Source organism: Ruditapes philippinarum, unplaced genomic scaffold (assembly GCF_026571515.1).
Source record: "Ruditapes philippinarum isolate M1 unplaced genomic scaffold, ASM2657151v2 ctg6656_1_1_1_1, whole genome shotgun sequence".
Classification (NCBI taxonomy): domain Eukaryota; kingdom Metazoa; phylum Mollusca; class Bivalvia; order Venerida; family Veneridae; genus Ruditapes; species Ruditapes philippinarum.
Genome location: NW_026856072.1, coordinates 46,584 through 70,836, shown reverse-complemented (window position 1 = coordinate 70,836; position 24,253 = coordinate 46,584). Strand labels below are relative to the sequence as shown.

Sequence of the window (24,253 nt, the reverse complement as noted above, 5' to 3'; positions counted from 1 at the left end):
CTGCAATTCTTATGTTATTTTGTTGTGATTAATGCTTCCGAGGGATCACTTTGTTTCCAGAATTTCATATATAGCTTTAAACTTATCTTACTATCGTATTATGTCTTACCTCTTATGTCAATTCACACTATTGTCATTTAAGTCCGCCATTTTGTATGCTTCTTTGAGACTACGTCATACATGCACTTTAAAGTTACGTCATAGTGAATTACCAGCTCTGCTTGATTTTCAATGGGAGGTTTTCGGCGGAAAGTGTTTGAATCTATGTTTTTGTATTAAATTATTGATAGGCGCAACATCTACTACTCACTCCTTATTATCGTATTTTGAATATTGTAATAATTACCTGTGGTAAATGTACGCATTAATTTCATTTCTATTCATTGATATATTGATTTATTTATTAACTGTTTGAGGTGTCGGAACTGTTTGAACCCCTTATGGGTCCCCTTTTATTTTTGTTTGAATTGTTGACAAACACTGTTGTTTATGTTTGAATCACGTGTATAAAAGGCGCTGCATTCCTGTTTGAAAGCACTCCGCAGCTCTGAAAACTCAAAGCATTACCTTACCGCCTTTCATTCTGATCTAATTCCAGAATAGGTAATTTAATTTAACGATTTAATAGATTTATATTTACATTGAATTATTTGATTAAATTTTAAGTAAAGATAATCTTTTAGAAATACTTTGAACAGAAGTTGTTTTCCTTCGGAACTTACGCATTTCAGTAGCAATCGCTCAGAATATTGTTGAATAATTTGTTTCGTTAACATAATAACTTACGCTATTAATTAAGATCGCTTTTAAAATGTTTTAATAGTAAATTGTTGTATAATTCTCCTTTAAACATTGCTTAGCCACCGACACCTCATATTTGTTCCACAATTTTCAAGATGGATACCTTTAGTCCTACACAAGAAGAGAATATTGCTATGAATATCTGTTTATTAAAACAACATTTTTGCTAATGCTAATGTGCATAACTGATTGAAATGTTATTCTTATTTATTGAGATTTTAGTTCTTTAAAAGGCGTATAATCCCCTTAAAATCATTACTCTACTTGTCTTTGCTGCCGGGTCAAACTATAAGCGTTACTGTTTGCCACAAGTCCACGTGAAAGCAAAAGTCCCTGATCAAGAGTAAGCCTGATTTCCGTGTCTTAGAAGGCCAGCACATAACAATACCTAGAGATTAAATTTGAGCTTATGGAAGTAAGACAGATTACTTATTTAGAAACTTTTCAAACTTGAAAATTTGTGACTTCCCTTTTAATTGTTAATTTTAGAAATTTCTTGTTTACTTTTGAATTTTCAAAAAAACTATATAAAATATATAAATTAAAACCACCCAAACTTTTTAATCTCAACCATACAAAATAAAAAAAAAAAAAGTAAAAAACGCAATTTAAGACCTTGAGGGCGTAAAACTGGGCCCATTGGGGCGGTATAAAGTCTTAGTTATATTTTAAGGTTTATTTATGTTCATCATTCCTTTCAGGCCCCAAAGAACGTCCCTTGAAAAATTAAAAAGTTTTTTTTGTCAACCCAAACAAATTTCAATTCGTCTTTTATAATTTTTGTAAGTTTACGGGAAAAAAACCGAGCAAAACCCTTTTAAACTGAAATGGGAATTGTAAATTTTACCAAAAAAAAACCCCGCAGGTTCTTGATTTTAATAAATTTTTTAAATGTTTTATATTAAAAAAAAAACATTTTATCTCGTTTTCTTAAACTTTACGTGTTAGATCTAAATATGAAATACTGATAAACATAAAACCAATAGATGTGTTAAATTATACAAACATTACCCCACACAGGACTGTATTTCAAAATGTGTTGGATTTAAAATTGGATATGAATTAATCCGAAATTAATCAGAAGAGGTAAGTACTTTAGAAACATGCTACAATATATATGCAAAAACATATGATAATGATTAAACGTTAGTTTAGGATTTTTTTAATTACATTTTTGTAGGAATATAATACCAACTGTTGATATATATGGTTGATATGTAATAATTTCTATAAGGACAATATTCATTTAAGGTGATTCTGCTTTGTCCGCCATGTTTGTTTTCACAAAGTCTGTCCAAAGTGAAAGTAGGTCAAAATTCATATAACAACAAAGATTACAATGTAAAATGATGAAACACTTGAAAGTACACTTCCAGTTCTATGTTTTAAAGGCAATTTAAAACAAAAATAAAAATGATAACAATAAGAAAATTTACCTTGAATGTGCTACATTTCTGAAGACCAAAAACATTCTGTTGCAAAGTTTTATGCACATTTCATGAATGGCAAAATCCTATTTAAAGTCTGTTTTAGTGCCTACAAAAGCTATTTTTTGCAGCAAATACAATAATCTTTCAAAACTTAACTCCAAATAAATCAGTATCTCATGTCATTCTAAGCACATGGCCTCCATTATTTTTTGTAAAAAAGTAGTGCAAGAAAAACAATCATAATTTATAGCCTTATGAACTACAATTAAAATGAAAACACAATCAAACTTTAAAATCTAACCTTTTGTATGTGTAACAGTGAAGTGTCTCTGTTTGTCATGTACACAAGAAATAGGTAAATGATGTTTATTTTTCATGGTACTACTTTTTTACACATGTCATAGTGGCCATGTTTTTTCAAGGTCAGATAAACTACTTTCCTAAAATTTATGTTTTTTTTTAAGTTTTTTGTATTTTCTGCAAAAAATAGCTTTTGTAGGCACTAAAACAGACTTTAAAAAGGATTTTGCCATTCATGAAATGTGCATAAAACTTTGCAACAGAATGATTTTGGTCTTCAGAAATGTAGCACATTCAAGGTAAATTTTCTTTATTATTATCATTTTAATTTTTGTTTAAATTAGTCTTTAAAATGTAGAACTGGAAGTGTACTTGCAAATGGCTCATCATATAACAATGTGAGCTTTTTGTTATATGAATTTTGGCCTACTTTCACTTTGGACAGACTTTGTGAAAACAAACATGGCTGACAAAGCGGAATCCACCTTAAATAATAAAGTTGTTGCAAGTATCATGGACATTTCTGAGAGTCTTAGTTTTACCAGAACTTTATTTTGGTTTGACACTTTCTTTATTAACCGGGTTTAGTAAACATATTTAACTTCAAGTATTTTATTCCCCGGTTAGCGGCCCCGCCTACCCAAAGTTAGGGACGGTATGCAAGGTCTAGCAATGTTTATTACAACAAATGGCGGACACCCGACAATTTAATCAATAACGAATCCAATGCGCTTTGAAAAAAAATACTAAATAAATTATAATTTAAGGCAACCAGTTTTCAAAGGGTTCGCTTCTTTTTATTAACAGCGGCCATTCAAATTGATAACGTAATATTTGTTTATTTGGATATTTTATTTGATATTAAAAGTAATAAGACTATTTATTAAATGATTTGTTAATTGCGAAATGCCTTACAATACAACAGGATATGTTGTATTATGTTTTCTTTATGTTATATAAAACGGTTTACTTCATGCAACAATCAGCCATTTTTTACATTGTATTTTAAAATTTAAAAATTGGGGGATGCCCCAAATTTTCCCAAACGTCCACGTAAAATATAGCTGTTAAAGGGGTTTTTTTTGTTTTTTAAAATTCTTTAAATTAAAACCATAATAATGTTTTAATGAAAATCTGAAAGGGAAAATTGAAAAAAAATGTGTGGGTGATTTTAATATGGCGGTCCCCCGGCGCCCAAATTTTAAAGGTGCGGAGTTTCTTGAAATTCTTTTTTAAATTGATTTTTAAAGTAAAAGGAAAAGATAATGTTTATGCGATGATGGCAAGATAAATTTTTTAAAAAAATTTAAATTTTTAATGATAAAATGAGTTTATAACAACTCATTTTTATTATTTTTGTTTAATGGCAATGTTTGGGAAATTTAAAAAAACGGGAAACAGTTATTATAATGATAAAAAAAATTTTTATATAAATTTTAATTGATGATTGATGTTAAGGATGATAATGGATGGGGGTGAGAAAAATGGAAAATTAAAAAGCTTAAAGTTGAAAATTAAAATTTTTTGGTAAAGGGTTTTGTGATTTTATCAAACACTTTTGACACTTGTTATTTTTTTTTTTAAATGCGATGATACGTTTTTTAAAACTATAGTTGGGAAAAAGAAAAAATTATGGGTTTGAAAAAATACACGTTTCCCGTTTTTTTTTTTGTAAAAGAAAAGGGAAAGAAATAAAATTTTTTTTGGAGTATAAACCCCCTTGATGGGGGGAGTTTGTATTGGGTTTAGTTTTAAAGTGAAAAGAAATTTTTTAAAATTTTCCCCATAAAATTTGGTGTTATCAGTAAATATATTTCATATTTTACTAACATGATAAAAAGCACAAATTTTTCCCTCCCCGCCCCGGTTCTTTTGAAAATTGGCTTTTATGTTTTTTCGTTTAAAAACCCTTTCATATTTCACTAAACAAAAAAATTTTCCTTTTAATTTTATAAACATTTTTTTTAAATTAAATTTGGAAAAATTCGTATTCAATTGAGGTTCTTTTTTTTTAAAAATTGAAACTTCCCATTGGTCTGTATTTTTGTAATCGGTTTTCAATCATTCGGGAAATATGACAAAAAAATGGGCCCCACACAAAACCCAAAAAAAGGGTTTTTTGGGTTTTTAAAAAGAAAAAAAATTTTTGAAATTTTGGGTTTTAAGAAAAAAAAAGCATTAGTGTAAAATAATTTTTGTGTTGGTTTTTGAATTTACTAAAAGGCCAAAGTGAAAAATCGAAAATTTTCGCTTCATTGTTTTTTTTTAAAATTAAAATAAAGAGCCCGGGTTTATTTACCCCTTTTTAATTTGAAAAAGGGTCCCCTTACTTTTGATAATAATCTTTAAAAAACGCTTCACGCCACGCAAAGCACAATGACAGGATTTGGGTTAAGGTATACAATACATTTAATTGACAATACCAAAAGTCAGATTTTTTATGAAGTGTTAGTTAACAATTTTTATTATAGTAGACATGCAAGTTTAATCATTTTTGAAATTTCAAATATAATACAGTATATTTCTCTTTTTGTATTTTGGTTATTTTCCTATAATTAGAAAAATGCTACATCATTGCAAATTATGTAAAATAACTTAAATTTCCTGATAAAGATTACGAGATAACTATTACACCTCTTTAATTAAAAAATCCATTAGGACAACCAAGAATAATTAATGACAGTTTCTATTAAAAGCAAAAAACGTCCATGTTTAATAAAGGAAATAATTTAGTCATTTCGGCTTGGAATTTTCTTATATTTTAAATATGGTACAACAACAACAAAAAAAAACAAAACAAAAAACAAAAAAACACAAACATCGGGCCTTTTAAAAACTTCTTGCTTGGTTGCAAAACATGTTTTTATCATTTTTTTAAATGGAAATAAATGGAAATACAATTGTTTCTCCGTATACAAATAATGGACTGTGCAACTGTCTGATTTATGTTATGAGGACAGTTTACCGAGACTTACGACTGCTTATTGTCCTCTATCTCGTGATCCACGTGGGACACGATAAAAACCAATACATACCTTTTTATAGTAATCAATATGAAAATAAATTTGAGTCTGGTGTAGAGTGCATAAAAAATGCACTAAAATCAGGTAGGCCAAAATCTGCATCTCGTTTAGAAATCGTTTCCAAAATAAAGGCTATAATTGAAGGAGATTTACAGTTCGTGATATTGCCCGAAAGGTATACATAACACTGTAAACACTGTAAACGGTTCACTTTATTTTGAAGAAGCATTTGAAAGTAATAGCTGCTTAGCATATGGATAAAACGCATCGGTATAATACCTGTTGCATTGCATTGTCATGAAACTTCTACATTTCAAATCTATCTTTTTGTATCATAGTTTGGAGACTTTACTAACTATTGAAAAATCTGATACCAAATCATGCACAGTGCATTTACTTGAGTAAAGGTATATGTTACATGCACTGTCTATCTAAGTCGGTGACACATATGTGTGTTTCTATTAATCTCGTGCGCACGAGATACTAAGTCATGCGCACGAGATAATTAAATTCGTGTGCACTAGATAATCTGTCTTGCGCATGAGTACCTAAGTCGTGCGCAAAAATTACTAAATGCAGACATTTAAAGATACTGTGCACGAGTAAATTAAGTGGTGCAGAAGAGTTACCAGAAAATAAAGTGGAACGCATGAGATACTATGTCGTGCGCACGAGTTACTAAGTCGTGCACACGAGTTACTAAACGATGCGCTCGACATGATTGAGTGGTGCGCATGAGATACTTTGTCGTATACACAAGTTACACGAGTGGTGCGAACTATATATTTTATCATGCGCATGAGATAATTAAGCGGTGCAACGGAATGCTATGTCGTGCGCACGAGTTATTAAATAATGCGCACGAGATAATTAAGCTGTGGGTAACCATTGTGTCGCGCAAGATTATTAACATATCAGATTACACTATATATATGACTTTTTTGAAACTTCCTTTTAAAGTTTTACATGTTAAAGTTTAACATGCAACATATATCATTTAAACTAATGAAGGTTTACACATGAAACTTGATACAAGTCTTTAGGGTCAAATTAAGAGGTCGCAATCCAAAGCCCATAAATCAGACGTTTATTTTGACTAAGTTATTGACCTTTGCGAGGTCAATCATGTGATAGGGTTGATAAGTATGTACGTACTAACGGCCTTTTAACCTTGCCAATACGATAACTTAAGAAGGAATAAGCCCGGGTAACATATATTACGGCTGATTACCTTTCACGTTATTATTGGACGAGAAAGATATGACGAACGCACGTACAAGACTAAAGAAACATGAGTATGAGAAACCATTTAAAATTAAGTGTAGTACTTAAATTCATTACACCAGATATTTTTAAGTTGACGGTTTAATCGATGTTATTCTAAATTAATATTTTTTAAGAGTTTAATGCTCACGATTGCGAAGAGAGATTATTTGACAATTTTTGATGTTGGAACGTTGCCATGAATACCTTTATATCAAATTCTAACATGATATCTTAAAAAAAGGATATAATAATTTTAAAAAATAAAAGGAATGACATCGACGGTTTTGTTTTAAGTATAATACAAAAAAGTCGTGCGCAGAATATTTTAAACGTTTCAATATAAAATAAAAAAAACGCTAACAATTTTTAAGTATAGGGAACTTTATATTTGCCCTTTGAAAGATCGGTATGGTTGTTACAAAAAGAATGTGTAGTAGTGCATGAGTGTCTAATTGTGACTCGTCTAATCGTATTGTTTTTAGATATATGCCTATTCTACAACAGATTAAAATTTCGCGTTTTGAAATAAATATCCCGGATCCAAGATAAGTCATACATTGAGTATTTGTATTGTATGAATTGCGAGTAATTGTCCGTTAAAAACGTTGGACTTTTTGTTTGATATAATATCAAGTTTCTTTTAAAGAAATATCGACTGGGCTGATTTAAAATATATGAATACGATTACAAATATTCTAATTATAAGAAATTCACAAATTTACAAACCATTGCGGGCCCAAAGTATTGACATCATGACATAGAGAGGCAATGATAATACTTGATAGGAAATATCACAAAGAATAGTTTCACACACTATTTGTCAAAAAATATTTAGTACTATGTTGATTTTATCATATACAATACAGAGTAGACTAGATTCAATCCTCTTATAGAAACAAACAATACAATTTTATTATTGACAGTTAAGTACTTGTGTTTTTGATAAGTACCAGATAATATCAGTCTCTACCAAATACAGTGCAGTTAAGATATCTTTATTTTATCTAAAATGTTAAGTAAGTCAGATATTATCAAAGAAAATCTCCATGAATGACTCAAATCTATCATAAAAAATAAGTTGTCATAAACTATACTTTAATTAAATTATCTAAAAGGGACTGTTTCACAGCAAGTTTAAAAATAGCCAGATAGTTTATGTGAGCAATAATAGTTGGTAAATGTTCCACAGTGGACAGCTTATGTAAGAAAATAATTTTTTAACTTCAGGAATTGAAAATGCATCCTTTTTACTAAGCCGTCTGTTTAAACCATAGACAGTATCTTGGGGATCAAGTAACCAAATTTGACTTTAAAGACATGACATAAAATAATTTGTTACTGGTAACAAATTTATGATCGCATCAATACATGTATGTGATATAATTATTGTTCACATTGAACACACATCACATTTACTTGCTCTGTGTTTCGATGTTGTTTTTTTGGTAACATATGTGTTACCTCATGATTCCAGATTAAACATGAATAGTCAAAATAACACAGTATCAAAAACATAATTAATAATTATTTTAGTATCCTGGATAAGTTAATCCCTTTTTCTGTAAAGAAACTTTTAACCTAGCATTTGCCTTTTTGAAGAAAGATTTTAGAATGACCTCAAACGATAGATTTTTATCATGATTTGCTACTAAATACTTAACAGAAGGTATAGGCTGTACATGTATATTCAGTACCAGTACATGTGACCTGGAGGTAAGGATCCTTTTAAGTTAAAACTAGGACCAAAAAAAAGATTAGACTTTGTCTTGCCGAGTTGCAAAGACAATTTATTGTCAACCTATCACTAATTTCATACGATTCATATCATAATATAGAATTTCTTAGTCTTTAGATTGTCAGTTACAAAACATCTTATTGCTTTTAACTGCAGGCATGTCATTGACATGCATGTATAACAAAAATGAAAGAGGACCTGGAATGGACCCCTGGGCCACCTCCGGTAATGGCAACAGTAGCAGAATGAGTGAAAGTCACATCCCCTAGCTGTCTATCAGGCAGATAAGACTTGAACTATGTTAGAATGTCATTACCTATGCCACATGCTTGAAGTTTTATGTGCATTATGGTGTTGTCAACTGTATCAAATATCTTTTGCAAATCTACATGTATCATGACTACAATTTGTCCATTTCTAATCAAGATCTGTTAATCGAATAATAAATGTGTCAGTTGCAAAACCACTTTTATAGCCTTATTGAAACTGATAAAACAAATCCCTGTCCTTAAAATTTACTTTTTTGGCCATATACAACTCTCTTAAAAATGTTGGAAACAATAAAAATGAAACAGGTCCATAATTAACAACATGTGTTTTGTCATGTGGCTTTATTTTATTTGCACTAAGGGTGTTATATTTGTAAACAAGCTTAGCTTCAACAGTGGTGTAAAATGAATTAAAATATTATGAAATATGTAAAACATGTATTGATCGTGTCGATACCTTAGTTATAGATTATATGTTTTAAATATATGAGAGGACGTACCCCATCCCCGCCCCGAATACTCGTATAAATAAGATTGTTGAGAGTATTTCTATTTTTGTATCCTAGGTTAAACAAGGTAAAAAAATCAACACGGTCACTGTCGGCACAGTATGAAACCCAAAAAATTAAAACCGATGTACGGACATATGAATAGGCCTTTTCTTTTATTGTCCCTTTCGCTGTCGTCACAATAAAATGTTCGTTCGACCATGTAACTAGCGAATTTACTTTCGTTAGAATATATTTTTAAAGAGCGGAGTGCAGAAAGATTCTACGACCCGTTTTTTTTAAACCTATGTGCATCTTGACAATAATGTTTAATTTCATATATCAAAGTCATTTACCTTATTATTATCCCCCGCCCATGGAATCAACCTGCCGTGCGTTCTGCACCACAGTTAACGCACTGTGCAAATATTGGTTCGGACACATTTTCAACAAACTATGACACAATAACAAGAAGCTCATTGACAACAACAATAGTACTCAATGTCTTAAAAGGAAGCAAACAATTAAACAACTAAAATGACAAAACAAAGCAAGAAAGCTGACGAAACTTTTAACGTTTCAGTTACATTTCGTTTCAAGACCTGCTATCATAGGGTATATTATTGCCAACTTGGTATAATAGAATCAAAAGTGAAAAGGCTAGTTTCCAGTTGTTAAGTTATCTATAGAAATACATCGATATGTTGGTTAAATTATGTCAAAATATTCTTGTAAGCGTTGTCTGGACATAGACTTGAATCTACTGAATATAACTACCCCTATAGCATTTTGCATTTCTGTTGTGATAACTGTGACACTCCCGGTATTGTTTGAATCTTAAAAAAAGAAGTGACAATGTGGGAGGTGCGACGGTGTGTTTAATTATACTGGGTCGGCATTAACGGAAAGTTTTTATACATAATGTAAGGCATTTTAAATGAAACCAGGAGCTGGCATGGCTTGTTTTTATTCTATTTTGCATTGCATTCACATTTTATGGTCTTTTTATAAGTCATCCGTTAGTTTTAGAGTCACTTGAGGGAACCAGTTAATATTGACGGGTTAATGTCTTTAATTCACGTTCGATAATTAGCAATATTATATATCCGTCATTCGGCTGTAATGTTACACGGGTATATATGATTTAATCATTATAAGTCCATGAGCTTCAGTACTGAATGTGACATTTTTACAATTTGTAAATAAAGAAATTTTTTTTCCTTATAGTTGTTCAATAGTTTAAATTATAAACTGCTTATATTTAGATCAAGTTGTAAACAACAAATCAATCTATTACAATCAGTACAATCATAGCTTAATTATTTTGAATGAACTTTTATTAAATGGATCACAATTTATGTAAATAGAGACATTGTTGAAGGTTGAATGTTTGTATGTCAATACCAGACAGTGTTATCTGTGCACAATCTCCGTTAAACGTTAAGCCTGATTGAAATGATTCAAGCTCATTTACCGTAGCGGGCATTTTGAAACTTATCTCGCAAAACATCATAAGGGACTGTTTATTAACATTATTAAAGTTTTGACTATTGGGTCATTGAATATAATGTGATTTTCAACGGCAGATGACATATTGACATATGACATATTGACAAGGGCAACAAAAAAATCTGAAGTATTTTTTATGCAATCTGATCATTTTGTTAAAGTCGATTTATATTTTTTATATTTTTTCGAATCCAGTCTAAATTTGAAGCTTAATGGAGCAATTACACAGTGCAATACAAACCATTTACATAATAGGTTAAGTAAAAAAGGAACTTGAACGACCAAGAAAAACCAGCACATACTTACAAAAAACTAATGGAAATATAAAACTAGTGAACTAGTCTATTAGGAAAAAATAACCCTAGGCAAAGAAAATCGCTGTTCAAAACGTTCACGAAATCTTGTTATGGTACTACTCTATAGATGAAGACAGGAGTCATCCTTTAAAGGTCACTCTATTTAACTGTTACCTAGTGATGTTTGTCTCTAATACTAGTATCCGGTTGTTGGTGACGTTAGTTTCCGTATAGTTAATATGTCCGCACCTTTATTCTTTATTTCCAGAGGCTATGTAATATGTATCGATTTTAAAACAGTATCAGTATAAACAATTTTCCTAGCATGTCACTTAGACATATGTAAATTATTATTTATGTTTGGCAATGTATAATGTATACACAAATTTCCTACTATGTACAAAGCCACTGAAAGTTCAATGATCTAAAATGGTTAATGACATCTCATCTACATGTTTTCAGAACGTTACATAAATTGCTGTCTCGTCTCGGATACGAACATATTCTGTTCGTTATAGAAAATGCAAATGCAACAGAACAGATCCCCCGTGGCTGGGATTCGAACTTGTGACCCACCGCTTTTGTCCAATACAGGGAACTCTTTTACCCGCGATTACATTTCAGCTCAGTTGATAAAATGTATCATAGCTTGTAATTTCAAAACTGTTGGAGTAAAACATTCTTTAAGAACAATAATCACATAAACCGCGGCTCACGACAGTCATAAAGACATTTAATAACCGAAGCACAGAAGGCGCTGAATTGGGTCTCAAAATGTCAGAAAGGTGAAGGTTTTGATAATATAAACCAATTTTGTTTTGTATAGTGCCACCAATGCTGTTTCCAGTGTTATAACTGTAGTAAATTGGCTATAAGACTAATTGCAACACTGATATTCAATTCAATGTTTATTTGGTTTCAACAATTAAAAAAAAACACAAAAAAGCACGAGTTACCTCAACTTGGATTTGAACTCCAGACCTTTTACATCCAAACCCCTAAACCACAGGGAAGTTATAAGATAACAGCCTGAAGAAAACCACATTATTCTAAATTAGGGTTTGTATCCTTTATCAATTTCGATATATTTTGTTCAGGTAAACTTTTTGTTTAACACTGATGTTAATAATCATGGCGCTTACTACAAGCATGTATATCTATAAATATAAGAGACTATTTGAAATCTTTGACCAATCGGTAACTTTTTTTCTTCCCTGAGAAGGTTTGAAAATTAATGCGCCTGACATTTGACAGTCTTTACGCAGTGAGCTCCCCTTAATTTGTCAGCGTTAGTGTACATATTAAGGGAAGTAACCGCTTCGAGGAGTTTGGACTACTTTTGGTTTTTGCAATTAAGCACATCAGGGTCTGACATTTCGCTACCATATGTTATATGCTAAACGAAATTTGCTAAACGTTATACGCACGCTAAAAAGCACGCAAAACGAAACGTTTCTAAACGTTTAATAAAATATCGTAATCGTATAAGTTTTTTTTTACTACCTTAGCTGAATCGTTTGGCGATTTGATAAAATGATAGCTAGACATGTATTTTAAACAGGTTTATGTTAGAGCTGAAACGCACTCAACCTCGCACAAAGTTATTTTTGTCACAGCCTCAACAAATTATTTCTCAAAAATATAAACTATTGTGCGCTAATATTAAAAACATAATTTAACGGTTTCGTCTTTTAATATGCACAGTTCTGAAAAAGTCAAACTTTGCTTTAGCCCAGGAATCTCTTGGATTGACGTTTATTACGTCGACACCACTTTCGGCGTAAACAAAAATAAAAAGAATAATGGTAATAAACGACCAAATCTTCAAATCATGTACATAGTACTCAGCGAATGAAATTAATATGATATTTTTACACGAAAGGAAACATACATTGCAGTCCGTCAGCCCAACACATTTTCAAGACAAGGGCTAAATCTATATGTTACTAGCTTAAAATTACATCGGTGATGTGTCCACACAAGCGTTATGAACTTTAATGAATTAGAGTATAATATTAATAATAAACTTTAATTTAGGGTCGGAAACTGTCAGTGAGCAAGTATGTTACCGTCAAAAGTGTGCTACCTTGCCGGGACTTGAACCCGGGACCTTGGGAATAACATTCCGCACCTCAACCGACTGAACAATCAGGCTGCTTCTGAACAATCAGGCTGCTTATTCATCATCTCCCTAAATAGGGATCAGTTCGTAACCTTGACATATTCCCCTGCTGATTGAAATTCGTCCTTGAATGGGTACAGTATAGGACTAGGAGTTTTATATAATCACAGTCCCCTGTGGAATAGGTGATGGTATGAAACTCAAAGGCCAATATCACATTGTTGTATTACTATCTGTTGGAAATCAAATGTCAAAGGGTGAGGCAAATATACAGCCTGACCAGGACTTGAACCAGGGACTCCTCGAGCACTGTACCCCAGTTGACTACCGACCAAGCTATCTGTCCGCCCCTCAATATGAAACAGTTCTGAGCTGTGACTTTACTATAAAGAATTGAATAAATTTTTCAGTTTAACAGTATCTTTTTGTGATTCCATACACCATTCCAATAATGGTCCCACAACCTCTACTCCAAATAAACTATTGTAGTATTAGTGCAGGGGTAGGGAACACTTCCTTACTGATAGTGGATCTGAATATCTCCGCTTGTTCAGCAAAAACAAAGTCCTCCCTGTCTTGATCTTTAATCGGTCCGTGTCTTGATACTGGCCACCCTGACATCATAGTCCACCCAAATGACCATGTTGTTTTAAATATGACCGAGGAGAACTCCTTATAGTTTCTGAATACACCCAGTAAGGGGGAATACCCCTGTGGTATTATAATAATTTAAATCCTTTTAGGCTTTCCTTAATAAGTGTAAGTTAACATCAATTTTATTTCTTGCCGAGTAAATGGATGTGTCTTGTATCGTCATGTTTGTTGTTTATTTTACAGACTGAAAATATTTTTACTGATAAATTGAGAAATGTATTGACTGAAGAGTTACAGTTTTCCTTGTATGTCATTAAGAATTAAGATGAAACAAGTGATTAAGATTATATTAAGATGATACACCTCTGAACACGATAAATATCAGAAATGTAGCAGACTAACTAGGCGTATTTCTGTTTGATACATAAATAGCTCATTAGAATCTAGAGGTATTTTAAGGTCCTTTGTGCCTCCCTAGCAGTCTTTTTTTTATATCTGAGCAGTCCTTAGCGGTCGGGCAACTCATACAATGTTCACAAAAATCATATTTTTTCTTAAAATTATTTTTTTTTTCCACTAAACATACTACCGTGTATTATAAGAATGCCCTAGAAGGTATTTTAAGGTCCTTTGTGCCTCCCTTGTAGTCCTTTGTGGCTCCTTAGCAGTCCTTAGCGGTCCTTAGCAGTCCTTAGCAGTGTTTAGTAGGACCGTTAGAATCTTACTTCTAAAAACACTATAAAGTGCCAAGAAATGCCAACACTTTCCAGTTACAGATAATTATTTGTTTATCTATAAAACTTTTGTGTTTGTTTAATTAAGTATTTTAGTATTTTCGGAAGTTATATGACGTTCATCTATCTAACAGAAAAAAAACTTAAGAAGTCTGATAACATTCTGTTATGTGTCGTGTTAACACACACACGCGATAATTATACGGTTAACTGTTGGCAGAAATATGCCACCATAGTTTACTTCACCAAGTTATACTTAAAAAATTGTTAACAAACCAAAGGAAATTAATCCATTAGGCCTTCGTTTAAAAGATGATTAAGATAAACTTAAAATTAATCCAGACAGTATCCTTCAAAATGACGATGAGGATATTCCACCTTGGACTTATAATTCCACGGAAATAAATATTAACCTTTCAAAAATAAAATAGACATCAAATTCACCTGAACATTTCAAAGAGAAATTTCTAGGAATTAAGGAAGAATATGAAGATGTCATACACATTTATACGGACGGTTCAAAAGAAGGTTGCAAAGTAGGCGCGGCTGTGTTTGAAAATAATTTTACATATAGTATGAGGTTAGCAGATAATGCATCAACTTTTACTGCTGAAGCAAAAGCTTTAGATTTAGCATTGTCATTCATAGTACAGCATACTTATGATAAATATGTTCTATTTTCTGACTCGCTGTCTGTTTTTATATAAATTAAGAATAACAAAACTGACCTCATGTTTCTACAATTACGTCATTTGACCACTATGTTGAAAATGTGATGTCACCGCACATTATTATATAAATAGCGATAGTGAAATAATTGAAATTACCACGCGACGGTACACTTAAATAGGAATTATCAGGTCCTATAAAAGTTGAAATTTTAGTAACTATAATACAATAATAATTATAACTTAAGGTAGAACGCGACACTTTGCGAACTTTCGAGTAGCGTCTTGAAAATTGGCAAGCAGAAAGTTGACCATATTTCTGATTTGATTCTGTTAATTTTATTCCAATAGTTTCAGCCAATTTTTGTACACAAGACGTCAAAGTTGACCATCAAAGCCCATTTTTTAACATGACGTCGTTGCGTATCCTTGGCAACTGTTCAGGTATTTCAATGTCACTGTCGGACAAAATATCTTAAATTCTACAGTATTCGACGGAAATTATTTTTTCCTTTACGCTGATATAAAATTTATTGTTTTACGCCGAAAAATGTTTGAAAAATGGAAAGAATAATGTAAATTTTATGTAAAATTTGACGTTCACTTTAGCCGCATTTTTCGGCTTAAAACCGGCTTATTAATAAATTCATGAAATAAATATTTGATTTTTTTCTTTAAACGTCTTTTTTTAAATGTATACTTAGTCAAAATAAATAAAAAAATTAGGGAGTCACCGACTCAATTTTTCCGGTACACGTGACTTTATTTCCCCCACCCCTTTGGATAAAAGTCACGCTATCATGAGGCGTTTGTTACTTTAATGTTATTAAAACGATCGCCCTGTGTCAAAATCACGCTATTAACTGCATTTTACGCCATTATTACCACTGTGGAACATATATGGATATAATAAAGGGTACGGAATTCGTATATTATAGATAGACAGGTAAAAATAAGTGAAATCTGAATACTTAGATGAACGGGATCGTATATAATGCAATACGTATATGACTAATTTACCGTGATCCGTACACTCGTAATATACAGGAACTTTGAATGAAGTCGTATTTACTAAGATACCTATTCTTTTTAATAACACGGTCAGATATTACCAAAATATGATTTGTTTATTCTAGTAAATACAGATTTTCTACATAAAACAGAGAATGAAGATGTACTTCAAAATTACCCACTTTCTACAAGAGGAAAAAAATAATAACATTAAATAGTGAAATAATATTTCCTGGTTTTATAAACATGTCAGTTGCATACTGATTAAATGGTCAGTGAACAGAACATATAAAACATCGACAGATCCTCTACAGTGCCCGTAGCATGTACAGACAAAAAAATGACAATATGTATCTAAATATCTTTATTTTGTATAAAGATTTACAACGCAATACTCCTATCTCAGGACCACCGGTTCGCGTATATGTTCTGCTAAACATTCGAAGACGTGTATTTACAGCGTTTCATTATATTTCATGTTTAAAGTACTGTTTCTAAATTTTCATATTCAAAATAAATTCTACCATAAATTTGGCTAAACTGTGAATAATGAATTTTTGCAAAGGTAATGTTTTTTGATAGTAATGTTTTGTATACAGCGTTTATGGTGAATCCTCAATTAATCGTTATTTTTAACATTATGATATTCTAAAATGATAACTTAAACGAGAAAATTTGTATTAAAGATGTTTATTTACTTGTAGAATCGAACTTGCTACACCTGTTATTCAACACCCACTGAGCTTACGTTTCAAGCATGACTGTTGCTTCACCCTAATATAATTGACTAAATTTCATTTATGAACCGTATGTCAATATTTCGCCAATTATTTAGCATATACTCTGTCAAATTGTTGCGATAGTTTTTGATTACAAGTGAAATTGTTTTAAATAGGTGAAATAAAATACATATCATATACAGTATATCACTCATAGTGTGGGTAATGCAAAATGTATAGATTTGCAAAATTTCTTGGAGACTACGAATTAATTTATGATTGGATTTCCGTAAATTTCTAAATTGACGTAATAAAATACATGTTTAGTTGTTTTTTGTTCCTTATGGCTTATTTCTCGATTAAAGTTTAATGAATCTTAATGTATTAAAATATCAAAAAGTTGCACTGCAATGAATAACTCTCAATTTGTATTTGTTTGCGCAGCGTATGTGTCGCCGTTGAACGCCTAGTGTCATTTTCTTTGCATGCGTCTGTTCACGATTCCTTAAGAAGTTATTAATCATGCTTCAAAACAAGAAAAATAATCGGATTTTTTTTTCGTACATTATTTTCAGCAACCATAAACGTCACAGAATGGAAATGCGATAATATTTCACTTCGACCAAGCCCATGATAGTTAATAAGACAATTTTTGTTACATATCTTGCAAGTTTCGTACACTGCTGGCAGTTCCTTTTTTGCTCAAGCAACACGTTATATTGAAATGTATCTGTATTTAGACTTTACTAGCCTGGGTTCCAGTCTTTGCTTCTGTTGAAAAAATCGAGTATATATCAATCAGAAATTGTGACGTGCTTGTAGGAAAATGACGCGTATTTTAAGCGAATAGGCAAAATATCAACGCCTAAATTTTAAGCGAATAAGCAAAATATCAACGCCTTAATCCCAGGATAAGATTTTAAATATAAATATGCTTTTTCATCGTAAGGTCTCATTTTAAATTTTACGAATTTTCAATGGAACATTGTTGTTTGATATGTATAAGTAAACCTCTAGAACAATTCTTCTGATAAGCTGAACATTATTGCCGCACTTTGAACTCTCAAACGTATCTGCATACGTCGAATTTCGTTACAAAATTACTCACGGAGTGGGGGAAATAAAATGACGTGTACCGGAAAATTTGACTCGCTGACCCCCTAATTTTTATTTATTTATTTTGACTAAGTATACATTTTAAAGGACGTTTAAAGAAACAAATCAAACATTTATTTCAAGAATTGTTTAATAAGTCGCTTTAAAGCCGAAAATTGCGGCTAAAGTGAACGTCAAATTTTACACAAAATTGACAATTTTCTTTCCATTTCTCAAACATTTTTAGGCGTAAAACAATAAATTTTATATCAGCGTAAAGGAAAAGATAATTTCCGTCGAATGCTGTAGGATTTAAGGTATTTTGTCTGCCAATGACGTTGAAATACCCGTAACAGTTGCCAAGGTTACGCAACGACGTCATGTTCAAAAACGGGCTTTGATGGTCAACTTTGACGTGATGTGTACAAAAAATGGCTGAAACTATTGAAATAAAATCAACGAAATCCAATTAGAAATATGGTCATTTTTTTGCACGCTACTCAAAAAGTCGCAAAGTGTCAAGTTCTACCTTAACTCATAATGTTGATAGTAAATAAAAACAATAAGGAAGTTTACAAGGGCTACACTGCTAAAGCACTTGTCAAGCAAAAATATCAAAACATCTAATAACTGTCATATGCATTCAAACTAAATGCCTAATAATAGACTATACATGATTATGCACAGGCGTATAACTTAAAGGAAGATAATTTCATTATATTATATGCATAGTACAAACAACAGTAATTTCGTCTTAGTAAAAATGATATTCTTCGTGGTGAAATATTGTTTACAAATATCTTCTTTGTCTGAAATACATGTAAACGTTTTATCATGTCATTTTTGTCAGCTTTGTCATACTTTTGTTATATTGTTACAAATAAATTCTGCTTGAAAAGCTCCATAATCTAGTATAGCAAATGTACTTGCCAACAAAACTTTTCAGCTAACTTACTGTTAAAAATGCTACCTTATTACAATTTACACCACATTACATATGAACTGTTTTACTATAATTGTATATTTATAATTTTATGCTGCATCAAGTATAAAGTTTCGTCAACTGTGTTAGAATGATATGCTACGTTATGCTTTACTATACTATGCTGTGATTAGTTGCGCGGGACTATGCTGTGTCTTTGCTGTGCCGTGATAAAGACTTATCTCACACCCAACTCTCCTCTTTTTACCTCTTAATCAAATATGACCAAAGTGAAAAAAATAGAAAAAACTGATTAGACATATGTGGTTTTGTTTCTCATGGCATGTAATATAATATACATTGTAATTATAAAAGTAAATGAATATAAATGTTTCAGTTTCAGTTTGAATACACTAGCATGATTAAAATGTCGATCTTATAACATTAAGAAACATTGTATTTATTTATCACATTTATTAATTTATATTTCCATTCAGACTGACCTGTTTCGAAAATGCTATAATGGAAAGTGAGGAACTGGATTCAGATCTGTTTACGAATTGGGTTCGAGGCTCAAAAGGACTAGAATACTTAGAGGAAGGTCTTCAAGAATTTGTTGGAGAAAAGGTACTGCAATGTCGTGATAATACCCTTCGAAATATAATATTGACATTACCACCTGGATCACCACAACAGTGCAACCAGTGTACTTCACATAATCTTTCTCCAGATCATTTCAACACTACAAAGGCATGTAGCAGACGCACATGCACCCAAAAGAGTCCGACTAACTGTTTTGGAAGCAGACCTGTAGGGCGTAGGAAATGCCCTGGTGGCATTTGTAGTAAATTCTACGACTCAATTATACACGAGCATGTATTTGAAGACCCCTTATGGAAAAACACTGACCCAAGCACGTGGTGTTCGGATCCTTATGGGTGGAGTTATGCAAAATGTTTCCAAACAACTAAAGGTCCAGGGACATCAGCTAAAGATACTGATGCTGCTGGTCTCTTAAGCATTATTTTAAACAACAAGTCAATGCAAAACTTTGTGACCAGTATTAATCCTCATAACAATACTAGTTCGTTTCATTTGGTAAGTACAGAAAACCGCCAATAATTTATAAATGATTTTTATATCATCAAACATGTTATTTAATTATTGAATAGACTAATTTTATAGCCATTTAATTAAACACATTTAACTGTAATCAACAAAATCAGTGTGTTGTATATTCAGAAAATTAACGTAAACATTCAATGAAATATGAATTCGAAATTCAGAATTTCTTTAGTTCTTTAGTATAACATTAGAAGTATAAACACATTAAAGTACTTATTAAAACCAAATATTCCTTTACTATAAGCAGAAAAAATAATGTTCTCGTTGATACATGTATTACAAAAAAACAAAACAAAAACACAATAAAGAACGAAATAATCATAGGAATAATGTGATTCCCCTTCTACATGAATGTATCATAAAACTTCTTTCAGGCGCGAGATATCCGTAATAAAATATTACATAGCCCAAAGCTTGAAATAGACGAAACAACTGTGTGTTCTTATTTGGACGCGTTCATTGTAGTTCTTCAAGATCCAAAGTGTCTGATTAACGATGATGCATCAAAGAAAGCGGTTTATAAACTAACACAGGTACATAATTTTATTATAGAAAGACAAATATGATATATTAATGTGAAAAGTGAGTATATGCTTTGATTTCAAGTGCTCGTTGAACTTCTGAAGGAATGGCATCCGGTTGTATTCGAGTTATTTCGGTATATTACATTGAAATAATGACTGAATACAAAGGCTTAAGGAAATATTTTATTAATTACAATAAGCTTATTAAATCAATTGTCACTTTCTCTTATACATGTTATACTCGGTATTTGGTTGTGCATTCACATTTGTCTCAAAACCGATGATTTAACATTGTTCTACTAATGTTTTGACCAAGGGGACAAGACAAAAGAAAACAATTATTAGGAAAGAGCAATCATGGGTCAATGTCAATGTTGCTGAAATAGAAAATAAAAAGGTCCAGTCTGATAATTTAATTTGTATGAATATGACATGATAAGACAATAAAGTGCATAGCTTATTTGAAAAAAAGGTCTATGACTGCTTTTTGACTCCATGGGGTTACGGTTAGGGTCAATGTTACTACAAACAGAACAATATTGTTTCAGATTAATAGCTATAGTTAGGGACTAAGTATGTAGCCAGCAGTTTGTCTATTTAATCGATATAATAGAAGTTGAAATGAAGAACAATATAAATGACTTATAATGTGGCATATTTGACTAACAAATTGATATTCCGAATATATAAAATTGTGATAAAGTAATTTTTTCTCTTGATTGATTAATAAACTTCTTTAAAAGCCATATCAAAGTTGTTCAAAATAAAGTTATGTAAAGTAATTATTAATTTTTCATTTGTTGGGAAAAAGAATTGCTATCACTGAAGTTATTCGGTTTTTTATTGTGTGATATGTTCTTGGCTACGGATAAAGGCAAAATATGGAGATATGGAGATAAGTAAATTTGCAAATGATGAAATACTTATAGAATATGATAATTGACAAAGGCAGTATTGCATTCTACTTTTAGATCTACAAAAGGCATTTGATACAGTTGATCACACTATATTGCACGTGAAGAAATTCTTTTTCTTTTTCTTTATGAAACTTCAAGCATCTGCCATAGGTAATGACATTCTTACATGGTTCAAGTCTTATATTTGATAGACAGCAGCTGGTGGATGTGGCTGGTACTCATTCTACTACTGCTCCGAGTTCCTATGGTGTCCCACTGAGGTTCATTGTAGGTCCTCTTTTATGTCTAATATATGTCAATGACATGTCTGTAACCCTAACCAATAAACTTTTATTATATGATGATGACTCAGGTATCCTTGTATCTGGTAAAATGAATCTGAAGAAATTGTCTCTTAGGCCTCGAGTCTTATAAGATTGGTTAATTGACTATAAATTGTCTTTGCATATTTAAGACAGAGTCTTTTGGGTTCAAGTTTCAACTTAAACTGGGCCGCAAGGTCACATGTAACAATACAATGAACAATTGCCAGTTCACTTAGTATAAGTTTATTTTCTGGAGCTCGAATGATTATTTTTAAGTGTTAGGTGACTATGCTCGCCGATTATATGTTGACCTGGAAATCGTTGTTCAAAGTGTAAAAAAAATATTTTAGGAAGCTTTTTCCCCTTAAAATACAGGTTTTACAGCTGGACATAAAACATAAATAATCTATTTCATGTAACTCCTATAGTAAAAGAAGGGGGCATTTTCGAAATCAGTATTTTACATATTTACTTCTCTCGCTTAAGCAAATGTTTAAGCGGAACAAAGTGTATATACTGTGATAGTTCTGTTAAACAAGGCATATTAAACTCAATGTTTTAATATTACACTTATATATGCCTTTTGCATTGTAGTTAAGAAACAACACAATTCACATAAACCAAGGAGACACAGTATCACTTCTTGAGAACAGAAATAAGGCGTTAACCGAACTTGACGAAAGAACAGCAAAATCATTGCGTAAACTTGATGAGAAAGCATTATCTGTACGGAATGCATTAAAACTAGAAGTTGATGAATTTAAGAATGCCGCTTTAGTTGATGTTGGAAACGCTGGGACATCGGTAAAGCAAACACTTATGGCAGATATTACCACAGCCGGGAAACAGGGAATACAAGACATTGCTGGGAAGACTACTGATAGTATATCTAAAATAAAAACAGCCGGGGATCAGGCAATACAAGACATTGCTGGGAATACTACTGATGGTATATCTAAAATAAACACAGCCGGGGATCAGGCATTAAAAGACATTGCCGGGAATACTACTGATGGTATATCTAAAATAAACACAGCCGGGGATCAGGCATTACAAGACATTGCTGGGAATACTACTGATGGTATATCTAAAATAAACACAGCTGGGGATCAGGCAATACAAGACATTACTGGGAATACTACTAATGGTATAGCTAAAATAAATACAGCCGGGGATCAGGCAATACAAGACATTGCTGGGAATACTACTGATGGTATATCTAAAATAAACACAGCCGGGGATCAGGCAAAAGGCGATATTGATAGACAGAAAATTGAAGCTATATCTGATATTTGTTATGCAAAAGACAACGTTCTATCTGAAATCAGCAAGGCTGGCAACGAAGTAAAAGTTTTAATGGGGACTAGCGCTGATTCGTCTGATAAGAGCGGACATGTTGTAACAAAAACATCATTTTTCCAAAAAGGTCGTACGAACTTCAGAAATCTGTTCAGCTGTGCAAGTCCAAAATCACACTTAAAGGTTCGTTTTCAACACTTCATATCAATTTTTATAACTTACCTAGTGCTTATCAAGTACATTGTCTATGTGTAGCAAACGTTTCTAGGTACCCTTTTAATTTTGATTTTGTTAATTTGTTTGCTTTGGTTGGGTTGTACGTCGCACACTTGAGTACAAGTCATATGGTGACTTTTCAGCTTGAATGGTGAAAGAGGACCTCAGATGTCCTTCCGTTTATCATTTCAGGCAGGTTAGTAAAACCATCAACGTTCTGAAAGCTATCAAAAAATCCACAGTCCGTAGGTGAATTCGACCTTATCTATGACGGGCAATTATTTTAAAATCAACGATCATGAAAAGAGACTATTGTAATAGTGAATAAATTGAAAATACAATACCTCCTACTTTATTTGAGACTTCTGTTTAAATTTCTGCGATTAATCCATCTATATCGACTTCATTTAATATATCCATGTAAGTATTTCTATAGGGGTTTAATTCTGTGAAGGCATCTTTAAAAAGACTCCAATTCATTGAAATTTAATATGTCTAAATGCATCGATCATGACATTGTTATATCAATATATAGGCTATACCTTAACTGTGATGGGCAATTATTTTAAAGTCAACGATAATGAAAAAAGACTATTGTTATTATGAATAAAATGAAATACAAGACCTCCCACCTATAAGACTTTAGTGAGACTTCTGTTTGAATTTCTGAGATTAATCCATCTAAATCGATACTTCATTAAATATATTCATATGATTATTTTGTATAGGGGTTTAGTTCTGTAACGGTATCTTTAATATTATTCAAAATGCTTTGAAAGTTTAAAATAGATTAATACAGAATCCCTAAAGAAAGCCCAAAGTCTAAATGCATCGATCATGACGTTGTTATGGGCTATAACTTGCTTGAAATATAACGTAGGTGTT

At 31.7% G+C, this 24,253-nt stretch overlaps 1 protein-coding gene across 1 annotated transcript; it reads left to right on the top strand.

Moving 5' to 3' along the window:
* Positions 1-1,689: 1,689 nt before the first annotated feature.
* Positions 1,690-23,719, top strand: LOC132745320 (uncharacterized). The gene is made up of 4 exons (XM_060734213.1): positions 1,690-1,887; positions 19,480-20,080; positions 20,482-20,640; positions 22,448-23,719. Exons 2-4 carry the CDS (start codon positions 19,505-19,507, stop codon positions 23,405-23,407), a joined length of 1,695 nt encoding a protein of 564 aa, XP_060590196.1. The 5' UTR covers positions 1,690-1,887; positions 19,480-19,504; the 3' UTR covers positions 23,408-23,719.
* Positions 23,720-24,253: the final 534 nt, after the last annotated feature.